A 21,481-nucleotide genomic window follows, 5' to 3' on the forward strand; every position below is an offset into this window, starting at 1 on the left:
AGGTTGTTAGTGGTGGTGATCTTGCCGGAACCTGTTGGCCGTGAGGTCTGAGGGTCACACGAACCTATTTTGACCCATATGATGCCATAGTCAGTATTATTTTCTTGGGGGATCAGTGCAATGCACTGAGCTCAGTGAGTTCTCACCAAGTTCAGCAGCTGCACACCTCACTGTTGTCCCTGCAGTCTTGAACTTTTTACGATAGTGTACGAAATGGCACCTGATATGTCACTACTAGAGTTCTTGATCTGCTGGCTGTCAGGTCTGAGGGCTACCTGGACCTATCTGGGTGGAACCTGTAGGATGCCACATTGTTGTAGTTAGTTCCCTGAGCCAGAAATGAGATCACTCCCATCTCAGTACACGTGCAGAATGGTCCAAAGCCCTTGCCTCCCCAACAAAATGGTGCCTGACACAGTTCTTGGGGACAGACTGGGTTGTGAAATCTACTCTGTCTCTGCTCCTGCTCAAATCAAAGAGACCAGCAGGATGGGCAGTTCTTTGTCTGGGTTCACCTCCTGAGTTTCCAGTGAAACTCCCTTCTCACCTTGTTGCTGGTGGAGTTCCGGCTGCAATTCAGATTGCCGTTTGCTTAATGCTGCTGGAGTATCATCCACTGCAACACCACACTGCTGTGTCCACTGTTTTCCTGTGTCTGTCAGTCTCCAGGCACCCTCTGCTGTTGTTCTGTCCTCTCCTATTTCCTGGAATGTGTCCTCTCTGCTTCATCCTGATTAAATGTTTCTCCGTTTGTTTAAACGTGTCCTTACCCTATTGCACCATCTTGATTCTCTCCCAGTGAACTTTTAAAGCAAAACTCCAACTGATAGGATACACCAATAATGGGCACATATACAAAAAGGTATATAAATGTTTCACAAAAGAATAAATAACTTTTATGTCTGATTAGATACTTCTTTTTTATTATTATTATTAATTTCATTGCATAATGTGACACATTTGTTTTTATGCACTGGAATTCCCCCTGCCCCTCCCCAAACCCTCCCCCCACCCCCACGGTGGATTGCTCCACCTTGTTGCATTTCCATAGTTCAAATTCAGTTGAGATTCTTTCATTGGAGGTTTTGACCAATCATAAAGTCCAGCATCTTATTGTCCTGGTAAGTTTTCTTGGTGAGACCATCTCTGGTCTGAAGGTAGAACCAACAGAGTATCATCCCAATCAAGTAAAAAACCCAACATAATATTTACAACCATTTACAACATTATGGCATTAATTGACATGGTATTGATTAACCAATATGTTACTAGAGAAATGCATGTTCTCGGCCACAACCTGTGACTTCCTCATGGACATTTCAATTTTGGTTTATATTTAACCATGTTCTATATACCTTAAAATGGCTATATATTGCTATTCAGCTGTCTCTTGTCTATTTCAATGTTAGTATTTAGCATTTTATAGCATTGAAGCATGATTTTGCTGAACCTGGTTGTTTTTCGGGTAGTCTAACTCTATAACTTTAACAGGACAAATGTCAACAGTTTAGGTGAACGTTTTTGGGAGGGGTGTGCAGAGAAATCTTCAACACCCCAGAGAGGAGTAACTCATCTTTGTGTCCCACCCAGTGAGTTATAAGTGCATCCCAGCTGGTCGCTTCCTGTCTTTCTAAACTTTCCTAGTTGTTCTCTGTCTATCTATTCTAATTAGTTTGTTCATGTGATTAGATACTTCTTATACTGTATTTTCAACTCTGCTTTTTAAATATAGGTTAAGGTCATGCGTTTTGCCTAGGATTAACACATTAATTTGCCTGCATCCTATATCAGAGTACTGGGTTTGAATCCCAGACTGTCCTGATTTAGCTTCCAGATAATGGAGACACTGGGAGGCAGATCTGATATCTCAAATAAAGAAGTTCCTGCCTCACACATGGAATACCTGAGTTTATTTCCAGGCTCCTGGCTTCAGCCAGGCCCGGGTACAACTGTTGCAAGCATCTGGAGAGTAAACAAATGGGAGTGTTCTCTCTCTGTCTGTCTCTACTTCTCATATGAGCAAAAATAAATGAAAAGCAAAATAGTTTATGCAATAAAAATTTCACTATAGTGAATTCATATTTCTCTAATGAATCAAGAGTATATACACTGAAGTCTTGGAGCTATTTCATGGGCACAATCTTTAAGATATTCCCTTATAATTACTTTCTAAGTAAATCTAGTCAAGGAAACGAGTAGAACTCTCGATGTCAAGTAGGTAAGCTACCTTTCATTAAAATCAAACAAGCAAACAAAAAAAAATGCTTACCGCTTATTGCAGTGGAGATCATAAATGGGTGTTTTAAACTGAATGGACTTCACCATCTCACCAGTACGAAGAGAATAAAGATCCACACAGCAGTACGGTGGGCTTGTGCTAAAAGAAGAAAATTGCCATTATTTTAAAAAATGAGAGAAATCAATACTCCACATGTTCTTATTAAACTAATATTAAAAACCCCTTATTTATATTATAGTTGGTTTAAAACTTTCTTTAGAAAAAATATTTACAACATATTTCGATCAACCTATCTTAGCAACGCAAATTTAGGGGAAAAACATCATCCAACTAAGTAACACCATGCAGAAGAAAAATCATAATTGCATTAACAGATGAAGAAAGCACCTGGTAAATTTAACAGACTACTCAAAATAAGAAACATTAAACTATCAAAATTGCTAATATTCACTGCAATTATGTTTTATATAACTTTATTTAACTGTAAAACATTTAAAGGTTCACAACCCTAAAATTGAGAACTAGAAAAGAATGCCTATTATTACCATAAGTCAAGGAAACAATTACTACAAGGAAGAAACAAAACAGTCACTACTTGCTGCAAACCTGACTGTAAAAGTATAAAAACCAGTAATACAAAACTGCAAATAGCTAAGTGCACACAGATAATGCTGCAATACATACAATTAGAATTATTACAGTGATTCATTGAGATCACTAACACTAACCTGGAATACTAATGTCATCTGTGTTTTATAAAAGAACAACAGTATCAATATGTTGGCAGTGAACAATTGGGCAAACTGAGACTCTAAGGTAAACTATGTCACTCAGTGGATTCTTCAACAACCTCATCGTGCTTGGGGTGGTGAGAATGGCAGCAGTTCATAACTGTTGAACTATCAAAACCACTTGAGCAAGACCCTTGGAGCATGCCCCACATCAGGGACTTGGGGTGGGTGGGAGACTTGGTGGGGCTTCTCCCTTAATATCCCCCTTTACCCCAGATACATGAAGGAAACAATATGGAAATAATAGTCTTACCCACTTTCCTGTAGCCCTTGAACCTTTTTACCCTAATTAACTATGTAAAGATTGTCAAAAATATAATTTAAAAATGAAAAAAGTAAAAAAAACCCAACAGTATCATTAAAAATATCAAATGTATCAGTTGAACTAAAACTGAGACAAAGATTAGTATTTTTTTAAGATTTATTTATTTGAAAAGCAGAGCCATACATAGAGTATTTTCATTGCACTGGTCGACTCCCCAAATTGCCAGAACAGCCACGGCTGGGCCAGGCCAAAGCCAACAGCCCAGAGTTTCTTCCAGGTCTCCTGCACAGGTGGCAGGAGCCCAGGATTTTGAGCCATCTTTCCCTGCTTTCCCAGGCATATCAATAAGAAGCTGGATCAAAAGTGGTATAAAATAGAGACCGAAAGAACAATACCATTTTCTATACCTACAATGTCATGACACATAAATAGAATAATGACGAACTTCTGACTGTTTTGAAGGAATGTACTATTGTTATGGTGTGGGTTGAAACAGTTGGGGTGGGGAGGGATGTAGAGGAAGGGGAGGGAAGCCCCTGAACTTAGAAAATTATATCATTACAAAAAAATTAAATAAAAAGGATATGGTATAGCCTAAATAAAACTGTTACTCATATGGGATGCCAGCAGGCAGCTTTACCCACCACACCACAGCATGGGAAATAAAAATTGGTATTAGAATTAGATTCTATCTTCTTGCCACAAGGAAAGATGAAGAAATTAAGAAATGAAAAGCCACTTAAGCTCAACAAAGACAGAGAGAGTTGATTAAAATACTCCAAGAAAGTAAAAAACTAGGACAGCAGCTTGTGCAGGATGGCAGGAGCAGGCATGATTGTACAGACACTCAGGGTGCACAAACGCACATGAGTGACAGTTCTGTTCCTGCTGTGAGATACACTGAACATGGGCAATAACATGGCCAAAAAGCCAAAACCATGAAGCCCCTCTTGAGGGGCCTTTTGTCCCCAGTAACCATGAAAGAGAAGCAAAGTACAGCTGTACCTGCCACTCAATCCCGTTATCAGTGGCATCCTACTAGTCACTGTTTTTTGCCCAGTGCCCTCACTGCCACACTCTGCTTCTCATTTCAGAACGTATTCTCCAAGTAGATATTGGATTTATGGGTCCACCACCCCACGCTTCTGAATATCCTGAGCTACACATCATTGTCTTTATGATCCTCTCCTAGATCCTAGTGAACCTCTCAACTTTCCTAGGCAGCAGTAACTTGAAGCGCACATTCCAGTGACATGAACACTGCAGCTCCTGGTCATTAATGCCTTCAGCATCCTCAATCTCATCTACCCCCTGAACTACTCAATCACCAATGCCACCAACAAAACCATGGTCATCACCCTGCCCCTTATCATGCTGTGCAATCCAGTCACCAATACCAACGTCCTGGGCATGATGGCCATCCTGGAGCTGCAGGGGGGTGGGCAGGTCTTCCTGTACAAGTACAAGTATGATGCAAATCAGCAGACTTCAAAATATCTCCTCCCTGTCACCAGAAGAGACCCCAGCAAGAAGCAATACCAAAACATGGATGAGAAGTCCTACCATGGCCTCTTCTTCCCAAAGGATAGGACTATAAGCATGGCCACTAACATCATCCAGAGAGCAGAGCTATCTAAACTCACACATTCTGAACTGATATGATGTGAACAGGCCAGCAAACAGAGTGAGGCCCTGCAACAGCTTCTTCTCCCAACCCATAGTGCAATTACAAATGGATGAGGAAACCTGAAAGTACAGCCATGCTGAGGGTAAAGTGTAGCAAGTACCATCTAGTCCCTGCGGTTCCCAGTGTTCCATCAGCAGCAGGAGGACACACCTGCTGGGTAAATGACCTCAGGACATGGACTGTCTAAACACAAAGACTAGTATCATAAACTTTATCTCAAGAGTCCATCATCAGAGGCCTGTGTCCCTATGGTGATCTTGGCCAAATTTTACCTTTCTGTAAGGAATTGTTCCCCAAGCAACACACTGCAGTTTCTCATCCAGCTCTGCAGATAGCCCCATGTAGAACCCTATTTGGGAAGGCAGTATTGTAGTAGAAACGGACCTGGAAGATGGAAAGAGTTGGTTTGTTGAAAAGGACAAGGGAAGGATTGGTGGGCTACACTTGAGAATGACAGATTAACTGTTTCATCTTAAAATACTTGTATGTGTCCAGGACTGACCTGTTCTTCAGGATACTACCTGCTACGAAACATGCTTTCCACTCTCATCCCCAGGATTGTTTGCAATCACTGGCAACTGTCCCCAAGTGCAAAACCAGCACATTTTCCGCAGACATACAAGAGGATGCTGATTTCTGCCAGATCCGGGGAGTAGGGAAGCAACTGCTCTCTTGCCTATGCCTTTTTCTTCTAATGCCAGAACAGTGTACCTCGCTTCTTGAGGTTGAGAGAGGCTCTTTAGGAACCCATGATCAGTGTTCAAAATCATTTCTGTTGAATTCATTGTCTTTTTGCATTAGTTTCCATTTCTGTGATGAGCTGGAAAGATGTTAGACCTTACACTGTTCTAGGAAAATTTTGAAGTTGCTGTATTTTCAAGTCTGGGTTTTTACCAGGAGATACATGAGGAGTGGTTCACGGCTCAGAAATGGTCTTGTTTTTACCACAGCCGCTTGTCTGAAGCAGCACAACGCTTGGCAGAAAGCAATGAGGGATTCTTTTTTTTTTTACAGATTTATTTATTTTTATTACAAAGTCAGATATACTGAGAGGAGGAGAGACAGAGAGGAAGATCTTCCGTCCGATGATTCACTCCCCAAGTGAGTGCAACGGCCGGTGCTAAGCCGATCCGAAGCCAGGAACCAGGAACCTCTTCCAGATCTCCCACACGGGTGCAGGGTCCCAAAGCATTGGGCTGTCCTCAACTGCTTTCCCAGGCCACAAGCAGGGAGCTGGATGGGAAGTGGAGCTGCCGGGATTAGAGCCAGCGCCCACATGGGACCCAGCACGCATTCAAGGTGAGGACTTTAGCTGCTAGGCCATGGCGCTGGATCCACAATGAGGGATTCTAAAGTGCTTCTTTCAAAAACCACAGTCACTGTCAAATTACTCAAGAATAATAATTCAAGAATATCAATCCAGTGTTTGGCATAGTTAGTAAGACTTCAATGTCTATAGTCTGTAACTTCTTTCTGTGTTGCCTCATATCTGAATTATACCCTGGATAAGGGCAGAAGAGGGAGAAGAACCAAGCCAGGATTTGCTTTGCTTTGCTCTAATTCTTCCCCCCAAGAGGAAGTTTGAGGACTGGCAATGTGGTATAGCAGGTAAAGCTGCTGCCTAGGATGCTGGCATACAATATGGGTGCCAATTTGTGTCCCAACTGCTCCATTTCTAATCTAGCTTCCTGCTAATGACCTTGGAATAGCAGCAAAGACTGCCCAAGTGTTTGAGTCCTTGCTGATCACATGGAATATTGAGATAAAGCTCCTGCCTCCTAGCTCTGGCCTGGCCCAATGTTGGCAGTCAACTGGGGAGTAAACCAGCAGATCAAACAAATATATCACATCTCTCTCTTCTCTCTCAGTGAGCAAACAAATCTTTTAAAAGAAGATTAGATTGCTGCACAATCATATCACAAATGCTATGCAAAAGGTCTTTCAAAGCATTGCAGAAAATGTGCATTTTTAATTCCATTTTACTGCAAATTTCAAGTCCTCTGGTGAGAACTCCAGTATGTGGAGAGTCAGCTGGTCATTTCAGTCTTTGCTGACATCATGAAGAGATGGTAACTTGACTTATGGAGACTTCAGGAGAAGCCACCGTCTTTCTTCAACACTGTCGCCACCTCTCGTTCATACCCGAGGAAAACAAGCAACACTAGGGTCGAGGATTTGCCTGTTATCTCCTCTAGACACATGCTTCATTCTTCAGAAAGGAGGTGATGTAATTTATGCTTCACTCCTGGTTTTCAGTTTTATTTTTGCCATTTTGCCTCTTCACAGCTTACATTTTATAAGCCTATGACTAGTAAAAGTTGGGGTATTCCACTTCTCTGTGAGTTTATGCACCACTGACGCCAAGAGGGCCCCTGTCTGTCCACCTGTTGATTACTTACTTTATGAACATTTGGCTCCTGGGTTGTGAGGTAGACATCTCCAAGAGTATTATTTATGACAAAAATCTTCCAAAGGCCTACATCATGGGCTGGAATCTGCCATTGAACCTTTCCCACTTCTGAATAACAGTTATGCACGACAAACATCTCACATTTGTTGTCTCTATGATTATGGTGACTGAATCCTTGAAATTGCCATTGAATTCCAAAATAAATTATGACTCTATTTTGGTTTCACGAAATTTCAAGCTATCCTGAAGTTTGTATATTGATTTGTTTTCCTTTTCCAAGGCAAGATACACTGAAGGAAAATGACTGGTTATATTATGCTTTCCAAACTAACAAAAGGAATATTTAGTTCTGTACATAAATTTACAGTAAGTACATATGCTGTAACGGATGAGAAAACCATCGTAGATCAAATAATCAGATCAAAATACAAAGATCTGTTCTCAAGGCTTGAAGGTTTAGTTCTGATCTTGGCCTCTTAAATGCTAGAACCCTGGCCCACTGACCCTCTCAAACACATAGTGGCAGCACTGGACCCTCCCCGTCCATGCTGCTGAGATCTGCAGTACAGATGCTATACACTCATCCACAGGATAGTTTGCCCTGTGACAGTCAAATCCAATTCCCTTATTTTAAAGAAGAGGAAATAGGCTCAGAGGGCTTTTTGTTTTTAATTGAAGTTGTTTATTTCATGTAAAAGCAGCTATCATGATTTTCCAAAGTATCAATGTCTTGCAGCATCCATTTAAACAAAATGACTTAATCCGACTTGATGAAGCCGATATCCTTGGCATACAGGTGAAAACACTGGCAGCACATGTTCAGGCTGTATTTCCAGATCAGAACATACCAGTTCAAACACACTTGGCAAAAGCAGGAATCCAGGCCAAATTTTCATGGCTAATTCCTGCAGAGTTGCTGATGACCCAACTTTTTCTCATGAGAGCGAAGAGAAGAAAAGGCAGAGGGCATTTTCAAATAGTGTTTGTTTACTATCGTGAGACTAATCCATTCATTGTAGGGAAAAATCAAATCCCTGTTAAAAGGAAGATAAGCTAGGTGTGCAAAGGTAAGTAAGCACTGAAGTTACTGAATTTTGGTGTGTATGAGGCTTCATTATGTAGCAGATCCATTATTACCACCAGCACATATCAAGACCTGAATACTTGAAGGTCTGGCACAGAGAACGTTAAATTACTAAAGGACCTGAAAATTGTTAAGTTTTTTTTTTAAACTGTCAACTGTTTTCTAGACATAAGTGCTACTGACTATTCTGTGGGAATACTTGTGTGTATTAATAGACAGTATTTACTAAAAACAAATTATGGTCTCAGGGAGAGCAGCAGGGGAAAAAAATCAGTAAAAAAAAGAAGAATTAAAAGCATAAAATACAGGATACAGATAAATTCTTTAACACTTAGACACTACCAAGCTATATCTAAAAACATTTTAATATGATGAAAACTAAATTCAGCACTTCAAGAAAAGAAATCCTCAAAACGTCTTTATTCATAAATTAGTCAACGAAGGAATTTCACCCATGATACACAAATCTATCAGGTAAAAAGGAAAAAGCCTTCTTTCAGCTTATTTTATGAGGCCAGTAACACCCACCCAAAAATTAAATATATCACAAGAACATAAAACTCATTAGCAAAACATTAACAAATCAAATTCAGCAATACTAAACCAGATAAACTTCATCCCAGGAACACAGGTGGATTTACTATAAAATAATCCTACTACTGCTACAGAATATCAGTTAATATAATTCAACAAATTAATTTAAATAGGGTGTGTCAGATTTGATCATTGCCATATTAGAAAAATGCAGATTCAGCATGAAATTATCCTTTCACAATTGAATAAACTAATCAAGCTACAACTAAAACACAACTTGTAAATTAACCAACAACAACTTACAGCCCAAGGGTTAGAAAGACCATGCTTATATGAAAGTTCGCAGTGAGTTCCTTTCTTTCTAGAGAGAGCTTAAAAGGGCAAAACTATAATAATTGGACCCACAGCCCTAAACCCTAGACTCCAAACATGTAATTCACTGTCCTTCCCACCTTCAGCCCTCTCATCTAGATTCACCACATAATTTCATGGACTGTAACAACTTTTTAAAGTGAAACGAGGCAAAAAAATTTCTAAATATTTCCAATAAGTTATTGCAGTCTTCTAATGATAAGGAATCAATGAATAATAATAAAACCTAACATTTTGCTAAGCAACTAGGAGATGAAAAAATCAACCTGTCACCTTCATTTAGAGGCCTGTTTTGGCTACTATACATGAAACAGAAGTTCAACTACTTTATTGGCACTTTATTCATCTCATGTCAAAACTAAGACACTATTCAAAAAAACTTCACTAAACAGAACAAATGTTCTGAAAGTTAAGTTTATAGGTAACTGATCAATATTGGGCAAAACTTAAAATGCTGGGGCCCAGTGCTGTGGCCCAACAGCTAGGGTCCTCACCGTGAGCGCACCAGGATCCCATGTGGGCGCCGGTTCTAATCCCAGCAGCTCCACTTCCCATCCAGCTCCCTGCTGTGGGCTGGAAAGGCAGTTGAGGATGGCCCAGAGCACTGGGACCCTGCACCCGCATGGGAGACCCGGAAAGAAGTTCCAGGTTCCCGGCTTCGGATGGCGCGCATCGGCCTGTTGCGGCCACGTGGGGAGTGAATCATTGGACAGAGGATCTTCCTCTCTGTCTCTCCTCCTCTCTGTATATCTGCTTTTGCAATAAAAATAAATAAATCTAAAAAAACCCTTAAAATGCTATCTAAATTTGAGAGGAAAACACTCCTAGATAACAATATAAAGATAATTCACAAATTCAGGTTTTCATGAGTCACCATACTTCAACACAACCATAACCCAAGTATAGGTTGCAAGTATGTCCAACCTATACATTGTTCTCCAATTTCTCCTTTGAAAAATCGACCATTTCCAAGGGGCAGAGCAAGACAATCCTAATTTTCCACATATGCAAAATAACAAAGTCTTTCCAGAAATTCCATACACATTCCCTACAGCATGTTACATAGAAATAAACAAGTGTTTAATTTCTATTCTGTTATAAATCACACAAATGGAGTAGAGAATAGTGCTATAAGAAAGCTGTAGCTATAACGTAGGCTTCATTTGATTTCTACAGAACTCAAATGTAAAGATTTGTAAAGATTTAATCTATTTGAATAGCAGAATATAAGAGAGAGAGAGAAAGAGAGAGAGAGAGAAAAAATGAACTTATATCCACTGGTTCCTCTGCAAATGGCTGCAACAGTCAGGATTGTCCATGGCAAGGACAGGAGGGATCCAGGAGTTTCATCAGGTCTCCTCTATGGGTAGCAGGAGCCCAGGTATTTCAATCACCTTCCTTTGCTGTCCCAGGCACATCAGCAGGGAGCTGGATCAGAAGTCGAGTGGCTGGGCTTATGCAACATGAGCATCACAGGCTGTGGCTTAAACTGCTTTGGTACAACACTGACTCCAATTAACATTTTTATCAGTGTATGTCTGATGCTTAAACACAGAGCTATGATTTAATTTTAAAGATAAACCTAATACTTTAAAAAGAAGAAAATCCCTTGAAGAAATTCTGAGGTCCTAAAGAAAGAAATATTCAATCTACTTAGTATAAGTGAAGATCGTAGGTTGTAAAAAAAAAAAAAAAAAGACAAAAAGGAAGCCATCTGTGTTAGATCGTTGTTGAAAACAAAGCACTCTGTTTTTGCATCGAAATGCATAAAATGGCAAGAAAAACAAATTGTCTTCAACAGACCTTTTCTATACTGAAGTAACTTGTTTCACAGTAAAATGCAGAGCTAAAAAAAATTTTCAGAACCTATGGTACATCTGACCTATACCCAATAAAGGAAGTTATTAAGATTTTAAAAGGGAATCTCAACTGAACTTGAGCTGTGGTTATGCAATAAGGTGGAGGAATCCACCATGGTGGGAGGGTTTGGGGAGGGGTGGGGAGAACCCAAGTATCTATGTAACTGTGTCACATAATACAATGTAATTACTGAAGTTAAATAATAAATAATTAAAAAAAAAAAAAAAAGATTTTAAAAGGGAGGGAAAACTCCTCATTTTGATATATTTACAATAGCCAAAGGTATGGAATTTTCATGGTTAATTAATTTCAGTGAAGCGGGTGGATTACAATTAGTTAAAAAGCCAATTTCAAAAAATCCTTCATATGTTGAAAATGAAAAGGTTAAATTAAATAATTATGAACTATATTACAAAACATTTAAAATAGATTTCCTCAAAGGAAAAATGTTCTAAAATGCAGAAAACAAGCACCAACCAGAAACCACTAAACATTTTCATATAAATGAAGTACATTTGGAACTACTAAACAAAAAATAATAACTGCACTAACTTAAAACTCTCAAATTCTCAATCAAGTATGTCTTAAATTCAGGCCTAAGCTACAAAATATAGGTGTAATTCTGAAGACCTAAACAATCTATATTTCATACCATTTTTTACTTTCTCCATTCAAAAAAAAAAACTAGAATGTTGAGTTTTCATTATAGAATCAGGAATTTCTTTCTTACTAAATCCTTTAAGCCACTTTCATTGAAGAAAATAACATGCAAAGCGAAATACAAAATCAAGAAACATAAATACACATCTAGTAAAAAAACAAAAATAAAAACATAAAGGTAGCAAGTGCTGATAAGGAAAAACAGAAACAATGATACACTGTATTGTTTAACATACAAAATGGAATTTGAGTAGTTTCTTAGACAAGTACACAAATAACTATGAGCATGACCTATCAAAGTAAGAATGACAAAAATAACAAATTTCACTAGAAATAAGACATCTTGACTGCATTTTCACTTTAACAATAATGAATAAAGCTCCTTTGGTAATATTTTGTGCTGATATTTATAGGGAATTAAGCTTCAACACATTGAAGTAAATATTAAGAGGAGTGGCTGGCTGATCTTATGATATATGTACAATTGCTCTTCCGGAGTGGTTGCACCATTACTGTACACCCCCTCACATTAGCAACGAAGAAAAATTCCTATTGCTTCACATATTTTATGGCATTTGTTACTGGTATTTTAGATTTTAGCTCTTCTAAAATGTGACACCTCATGTAGTACATACGATTTCTTGATTATGTGGTATTAGTTAACTTTTCTTTCCAACTCATCTAAGAAGCACAGAGACAGAGAGCCCTTGGTTAATTCACCAAATACAACAGTTTAGACCGAGAATTACCTAAGCCCAAGCTGATGACTGAGAATTCATCCAGCTCTTCTCCATGAGCATCTAGAACCAGAGACAGGAACTAAATTCATGTACTACAATTTCGGATGTGGATATCTTAACTGCTAAGCTAAAAATCTGCCCTGGAGGGTTTTTTTTTTTTAAACATTTATTTATTTTATTACAGCCAGATATACTGAGAGGAGGAGAGAGTGAGAGGAAGATCCTCCGTCCGATGATTCACTCCCCAAGTGAGCCGCAATGGGCCGATGCGCGCCGATCCGATGCCAGGAACCTGGAACCTCTTCCGGGTCTCCCACGCGGGCGCAGGGTCCCAATGCATTAGGCCGTCCTCGACTGCTTTCCCAGGCCACAAGCAGGGAGCTGGATGGGAAGTGGAGCTGCCGGGATTAGAACTGGCGCCCATATGGGATCCCGGGGCTTTCAAGGCGAGGACTTTTAGCCGCTAGGCTATGCCGCCGGGCCCGAGTTTTTTTTTTTAAACTGATCATATGCCATACTGTACATCTTCTTCAGCAACGTGGGTGTTCAGGGATTTTTCCCACTAAAATAGGATTATTAATTTTCTTATTTGCTGAGTTGTCAGAGTTCATTGTATGCTCTAGAAATTTATTTCATCAGATGTCTTTGCCACATGCTTTCTAACATTACACAGCTTGTCTTTCCATTCCTTTAATGCTTCTCAAGCAGCCAGAAGAAATAGAGCACCATTAACTACATGTTGCTAACTGAAACACTTCTGTTACAAAGGACTGTATTACGCATGACTACAAAGAAAGAAAAAAAAAACTTTATAGGAAAGACTACATGAGAAAGGCAGTAAAAAAAAAAAAAAAAAAACCCACCAGAGACAGAGAGAGGAAAGGAGGACAGACAGATGGAGCAAACCCGTTATTTGGAGCATATAAACCAATCTGTATGATATTGTTATGGTATGTATATGACACTACATATTTCTCATAAGCTACAGAACACAAAACTCAAGGACTTTTACGTTAGCATACCCAGGGGCATGCTCATAGGGGAGCAGGGGTGTGGGATTGCAGAGGCTTAGGGGATGGCACTGGAGGGATGTGTGGGGACCTGGGCGTCACATTCAGGCAGGTCCAGAGAGCCTAGGGATATCCCCACGTGCTTGGTCCCTGGTGTTGTGGGGGGAGGGGAGAACCCTAGGTAGGCATGCTGGTCTGGTGTACTGGTAGACCAGCCTTGAAGAATTTTGAACGGACCTGGATCTTGGGTATGGGGAGGGATAAGGTCCCAGGCCAGCATACATGCCAGGAGACTGGGACTCCAGTGGGTAAGCAGAGATCCAGGTCAGCACCTCACCCCACTGGAAAACCGGGCTTCGGAAGGCTGGGCTAGGGAACCCATCCTACCTCTCCCCAGCTCAGAGACTGTGGATTGAACAGGAAAGTAGGTAAGTGGATGTGTGGGAGGGAAGATCGCTGAAGGAGTATGTTGCAGGTGAGGAATGACTTCTGAGGGCCTTCCATGGGAAAGGCCACACTGTACTTGCAAGTAAGTGAAAGGGCTGAGACCAAGCATTGTAGAAGACGGAAGCTGGAAGACCTTGATGAATCAGATGCATGCACCAGCCCACATGGAAGACCTGAGCTGGACTAGTTAGCATGGATCACTGCCCACCTCCACAAACTGGTACACACTAAAGCTAGGATTGGTGGCCTACCTAGCAAAGCTAGGTTACAGTAAGCACCAGGGAAAATTGAAATGGGATGGGTAATGTTAGGCTGGGCATTACACTAACCAGCACATGAAAGAACCAAATCTGGTAGCAGATTCTGAGGGGGATATGTGGGTCCACCCCTGCGGAACTGCAATTTCTGCTGGTTTGCTTAAGAGCTGGGGGTAGAAGGCCTGGAGTGGTAGGCCTAGCGGCTAAAGTCCTCACCTTGCACACACCAGGATCCCATTTGGGCACCAGTTCTAATCCCGGAAGCCACAATTTCCATCCAGCTCCCTGCTTGTGGCCTGGGAAAGCAGTCAAGGACGGCCCAAAGACTTGGGACCCTGCACCCGCGCGGGAGATCCAGAAGAGGCTCCGGGTTCCTGGCTTTGGATCAGCACACCTTCAACCATTGCAGCTGCTTGGGGAGTGAATCAACAGACAGAAGCTCTTCCTCTCTGTCTCCCCTCCTCTCTGTATATCTGGCTTTCCAAGGAAAATAAATCGATCTTTAAAAGAAAAAGGGGGTCTGGGGGTATTAACGGCCTGAGTTAGGCATGACCATGGAACTCTCTGACACTCAAGGGTGCTGGGGCTGGAAAAAATACACAGCTCATATAAGCATATAGGCTATGTTTGCTAGTTGTATCAATATAGACTCAGCAATAATAGTGCAAGAGTGATTAAGACAGGTACACAAAAGGAGGAAGCTTGACTGGGGGAAAACTAAGGGGATATACTTAATGCTTAATTTTTCTGTATACTTAGGACAATTCTGAAACAAAAACCATACTACATTAACCTTAAACACAATTTATGTAAAAAAAATTAATTTTGGAGTACCATTTAAAAATATAATTTAAGAAGCCAATGTTGTGGCACAGGAGTTTAAACCACCACTCACAACAACAAAATCCCATATCAGTTCAAGTCCAGGCAGCTATGTTTCCAACCCAGTCCCCTGCTAGTATACCTAAAAACTCAGAGGAGAGCAAGTCAAAATACTTGGGCCCTAGCTATCTACATGGGAGAACCCAATAGCACCCCAGACTCATGGTCTTGGTCTGGCCCAGCACCAGCCACTATGGCCACTTAGGAAATGAAAAATATCTCGCCATTTCCCTCTACCTTCAAAATAAATTAACTAAATAAAACTTCACAAATTTTAAAGATAACACTTTTATTTCTTTCCTCCCTCTATATACCTTTAATTTCCTTTTACCCTATAATTACATTAGTTTAGAATCTCCAAAAGGAATAGTGAGTGGGCACCCTTGTATTTTTCCTGAGTTCACTAGAAAAAAACATAGTTTTAAACAATTAAGATGTGTTTTTCCCTTCTATTTTATTTTTAATTTTAAGGTACAATTTCATATGCTCTGGGATTTCCTGTGTCCCCTCCCCATATTCCCTCCCACAAGTAATTTTCCCCATATTATTACAATAGTATAGCACGTCATAAGCAGTCGTAAGTCCATCATCCCGTTATTTAAGTGTGTCCTGACACTGCTGGTACATACAATGGCAAACAGTTCAGCATCCTATTCTCAAGATATACCCAACAGTCTCATTGGGAATCAATCTCTGATTTGGAAGTAGAAATGCATACTGCATTATATTTTTCACTGCTGGATATGACAGTCTCTATTACAAAGTTATTATACATTCTCTTAAATGAGAAGCCATGAAACAAAATCAACAACATGAATAAAGATAAAACAAAAGATTTATACCACTATGTAGTTAAGTAACATGCTACTGAATAACCAATGTGTCAATGAAGAAATGAAAAAGAAAACACAAAAGCTTCTTGGAGAAAATGATGCTACTATGTGATCTACAAGTAGGGCCCAAAGCCATGACCTAGCGGCTAAAGTCCTCACCTTGAATGCCCTGGGATCCCATGTGGGCGCTGGTTCTAATCCCAGCAGCTCCACTTCCCATCCAGCTCCCTGCTTGTGGCCTGGGAAAGCAGTTGAGGACGGTCCCAAGCCTTGGGACCCTGCACCCGTGTGGGAGACCTGGAAGAGGTTCCTGGTTCCTGGCTTTGGATCGGCTTAGCACTGTCCGTTGCGGCTCACATGGGGAGTGAATCATTGGACAGAAGATCTTCCTCTCTGTCTCTGCTCCTCTCAGTATATCTGACTTTGTAATAAAAATAAATAAATCTTTAAAAAAAAAAACCATGGGTTATACCGAAAACAGTATTGAAGGGGTTATTTATCTTACAATTTGCATTAAGATTACCATATAATAGAGAGAACATTTGGTATTTGTCCTTTTGAGACTGACTCATTTCACTGAGCATAATGATCTCTAATTGGGACCATCTGGTTGCAAACAGAATAATTTCATTACTTTTAATAGCTGAATAATATTCCACCGAGTAGATGTACCACATTTTCTTTAACCACTCCTCTTTAGATGGGAATCTGGATTGTTTCTATGTCTTTGCTATTGTAGATTGTGCTGCTGTAAATATAGGATTACAGATTTCTTCCTCATATGCAGTTTTCATTTTCTCTGGATATATTCCTAGGAACAGGAGCTGGGTCACGTGGCATATTTATTTGCAGTTCCCTAAGCACTCTCCATCAGAATTCCATAGTGATTGTACTAGCCTACACTCCCGCCATCAGTGAAGGGGGGTAGCTTTCTCCCCACATCCCCACCAGCAGATGTTGTTAGGAGAGTTTTTTTTTTAAAGATTGATTTATTTTATTACAAAGTCAGATATACAGAGAGGAGGAGAGACAGAGAGAAAGATCTTTCATCCGATAATTCACTCCCCAAGTGAGTGCAACAGCCGGTGCTGCGCTGATCTGAAGCCAGGAACCAGGAACCTCCTCCGGGTCTCCCACGCAGGTGCAGGGTCCCAATGCATTGGGCCGTCCTCAACTGCTTTCCCAAGCCACAGCAGGGAGCTGGATGGGAAGTGGAGCTTCCAGGATTAGAACCGGCGCCCATAAGGGATCCTGGGGCATTCAAGGTGAGGACTTTAGCTGCTAGGCCACAGCGTCGGGCCCTGTTAGTAGAGTTTTGAGTGTAGGCCAACCTCTCTGGAGTTAGGTGGAACCTCAATGTGGTTTTCATTTGTTTCTCCCTGATGGCTAGGGAACCTGAGCATCTTTTTGCATGTCTGTTAGCCATCTGAATTTGTTCTTCTGTAAAATATCTGTTCATTTCCTTCGCCCATTTCTTCACAAGGTTGTTTGTTTTATTTGTTTGTTTGTTTGTTTTACTGTCCCTGGGTTACTGAAGCTTTTTGTAGATCCTGGATAATAATCCCCTATCAGCTGTATAGTGTGCACTAGTTTCTGGTAGATTTTCTTACTAAACTTATGAAGTTCCCTAATACTCCTTGTTGGTTATTTCTGAAGCATGAGATAAATTTTACAAAAACTCAACAGCTTGTTTTGGGAAAAATGACAAACTGATTCTCAAGTTCATACAGAAAGGCAAATATCCAAAATAGCTAATAATAGAACTGAAGAACAACAAAGTCAGAGAATCAGCTGTTTTATAGCTTCTTGCGAGATAAAAATCTCTCCATCAACTTTCTTCAAAATTGGAAAGAAAACCTGTTCATTCTCATAAAAAAGACCATGTTCCAACAAAAAGCAACAAGTAAAATAGCTTATCCAAATGCTTTACTCCTCTCTCTACCCTCCGCCCTACTACTTCAAAAAAGGAGGAAAATACATATGGGGCAATCTTATGGCACAGTGGTAAGATGCGCATCTGCTATGCCACATCTCATATGAACACTGGTTTGGAACCCCTGCTGTTCCACTTCAATTCAGCTTCCTACTAATGCTTCTGGGAAGGTAGAAATGATGGACAGTGTACCTGGACACCTGCCACCCACACAGAGTCAGAGACACAGTTCAAGCTTCCTGGTGCTGGCCTTGCCCATCCCTGGTCATTGCAGACACTGGATAGTTAAAAAAGTGGATGAAAGATCCCTCCCTCTCTCCCTGAGTTTCAAGTAAATAAACAAACAAATAAATAAATGTATCCTTACAAATAGAACAGTTAAGACAGAAAATTAAGCCTATTAAGTTCAGAACATTCATTTCCAGAATGAAGATATATGACACTGAAAATCCCTGCCTTAATATTGCAGCACCAATCTTACCTAACATTTCTAGACATTCTGCCAACCTGTTCTATTTCTTAGTTGCCAGCCCCAAAATGACAAAATCCAATTCCTTAAAAATGAAGGGTGTCCATATACGCCTGTTTACATCTAAATGTGTATTGACGGAATGGTATATGGGAAAGATATAAGGTAACACTGGAGTCCAGGGAGAAGCATTTGCTCCAAGAAAAACTACAAAGATCCTGAGACTGCACCTGACATATTCAAGAACTATACAGGATCAAAATTACTCTACAAATATTTGACTCATGCTTCTTAAGAAAACCACTGTGTATCATTGTCTGATGGCTGAGATAATGGGAAAAAAAAAAAGGTTTCCCTGTTCACACAAAATAACAGGGACAGTTAAAGGGCTGTCATGGTGTGTGGATTATGTCTCTGCCTACAATACCAGCATCCCACAATGAGCATAAGTCCAGGTTTTAGCTGCTCCACTCCCAATCCAACTCCCCATTTATACACCTGGGAAAGCAGTGGAAAATAGCTCATGTCCCTGGGTTCCTGCCACCCATGTGGGAGACCGATATGGAGTTCTGGGCTCCTGGCTTCAGCCTAATCCAACCGTAGCTGTTGCAAACAACCAGGGAGTGAACCAGTTCATGGAAGATCTATCCCACTGTCTTTACTGCACTCTCTTTAACTCTGTCTTTCAAATGAATAAATAAATCTTTAAAAACAACAAAGTTTTTCAGAAACAGCTAAGCAGAGTTACTCGACAATGATGAATGAAGACCTCTCTAAGCAATAATAGGAAACCCTGTGGAAACAACAGAATCTCACATATAAATTGCCATATTACAATTTACTTGCAATACAGAAATGAACTTGCTTAAAAGAAGGTTGAAGTTGTAACCTTGGCTTCATTAGCATTACATTTCCAACATAACAAAGAAAAAGCTAACAAACCTGCCTCCCATATTCATGCAATAGATACCATAATCAAACACAATATACTCACAGTGTACTGTTTGAAAGTAGCAATTCATGACACTAAAAAAAAAACCTCATTTTAAAAGTCTCAGTGTAAATTCCCAAGTAAAAGAATTTTTAATATCAGAAATACTAATAAATTTAATAGATTGTTCACTATTTTGTAATATGGAAAGGAACATCAAAAGTTTCATGAAAAATGTACTTTTAATACTAATTTTTCAAGAAACCAAGGGGAGTATGATGCAAAAGGACAAAGACAAAACTAAAAATTTCAGTTCAGAGGTAAGTATCCATTGATATAATTAAGATGCAAGCATCCAAATCAGAGCCCAGGGGCTTGAGTCAAGTCTTGGCTTCCAATTCCAGCTTCCTGGAACAACAAGAAGAAAAGGAAGCAGGTGATGGCCCAAATACCTGTGTCTGTGCCACCTACATGAGAGACCTGGACTGAATTTTCAACTGTTGGCTTCAGCCTCATCCAAACTTGTCTGTTATGGGTATTTGGGGAGTAAACTAGTAGATGGAACATCCTTAAAAGGCTCTTTGCCTTTCAAATGAAATGAAAATTAATAAAAATGTACATAACAATAACTTGAGTTAAAAAGTAAAGTTTTACTCATTAGTTAAGAGCCATATCATAAAGCTCTCAAAATCATGTAGTTCTTTTTTTACTAATAATATTAAGAATCTCTGAAAATTAAGAGTATACTATAAAGATTTATGAGTTGATTAAGATAGAAGTAGTATCACCAACAATACAGCACAATCTTGCATGAATTTCTTTCCCAAAGACAAAGCAATTTTACAGTTATTTGTCAGTTATTATAAAAACAAGAAAATAGTCATTTTGGACATCAACAAATATGTATATCCATGACTGACTGAATAAAATATAATTTTTGCAACAAGAAGACTCTAGCTCCATCAGTTATTAATTCCAAGTAAGCACAGAGAACCCAAGCATGCCACCCTATGGAAAGGCATGTGTGCATTTATGATTCTAGTGTCAATTTAAAAATTTACAATCTATTGCACATGATATAGAAGCAATTTTATTATGCATGTCAAGAAACCAAATGTTCATGATAGATTTTGACACACAGTGACAAACAAAAAAAGGATAAAAATAACAGACTTCAGTTAAAATACACTTCTCAAAATGGAGCATACCCAGTTACAGCTTGATAGAGCAAGAAACTCCTCAGAAAAGAATGTGCAAAAAATTGTTCATCAACTAGTTTTGTTTAATATTTAAAATGAATGTTCTGATAGTCTATTACATACAGCATGATCAACATACTTATTAAAAATGAACTAAACAATTCAAAACAGTAAAAAGGGCAGAAAAATGATAGGTATTTGAGGTGACAAATATGCTAATTAGCTTGATTTGGTCATGTCATAATACAGACGTATAGTTAATTGCCACATTATACCCTAAAAATGTCTGAAATTATTTTACTAAATTATAAAGCAACATATATCAAAACTTAAATTGACAATAGAAAAACCTGAACATTCTTTTGATTAGAAAATAAAAGTCTATTCTAATTTAATATCACTACTGATTTGCCTTAGTATTAATTTACAACTAACTAGTTATTCTTATATAATAAGAATAACTGCCAAAAATATTTGTATTCAGCTTATGTTAATGCTTTCCGATTGTATAATCTGCAATGAAATCATATCCATACAATCACTCTTTTCTTGTGATATCACAATCAGAAAAGGAATAGATAATACTTTAAACACTGCACAATTGTGCCAAATTCTGAAGATTTATAGGCAGATGGATAAGTAAGTTGTTTTCGATCTTCAGTATTATAAAAGATTTTTTTACACATAAGGAAAAATGTTTTCCAATTTGGCTTCTAGTGTAAAGGCATACAGAACTGATGGAAAACCAAAGAAAGCCAAATGACAAGGGAAAATATTATGTAATACACACATTATATGTAAGTATAAATTATGTATTACTTTTATTGATATATTCATCACATTAATATATTCACATTTACATTGTATTATTAACTAAT

General features: G+C 39.3%; 2 protein-coding genes across 7 annotated transcripts in view; both read right to left on the bottom strand.

Moving 5' to 3' along the window:
• The window catches only part of BCAS3 (BCAS3 microtubule associated cell migration factor), a 546,677-nt gene that overhangs the window by 426,184 nt on the left and 99,012 nt on the right, over nucleotides 1-21,481 (bottom strand). For all 6 annotated transcript variants that reach the window (XM_058675591.1, XM_058675590.1, XM_058675592.1 and 3 more), the window contains one exon: nucleotides 2,270-2,377. In XM_058675591.1, the coding sequence (XP_058531574.1) occupies nucleotides 2,270-2,377 (108 nt within the window). The remainder of the gene's footprint in view (nucleotides 1-2,269; nucleotides 2,378-21,481) is intronic.
• Nucleotides 7,747-8,362, bottom strand: LOC118759531 (small ribosomal subunit protein uS14-like). The gene is given in 1 exon segment (XM_058675662.1): nucleotides 7,747-8,362. A coding segment is annotated over 1 exon segment (213 nt). The 3' UTR covers nucleotides 7,747-8,149.

The sequence above is a fragment of the Ochotona princeps genome, chromosome 17 (assembly GCF_030435755.1).
Source record: "Ochotona princeps isolate mOchPri1 chromosome 17, mOchPri1.hap1, whole genome shotgun sequence".
NCBI lineage: Eukaryota > Metazoa > Chordata > Mammalia > Lagomorpha > Ochotonidae > Ochotona > Ochotona princeps.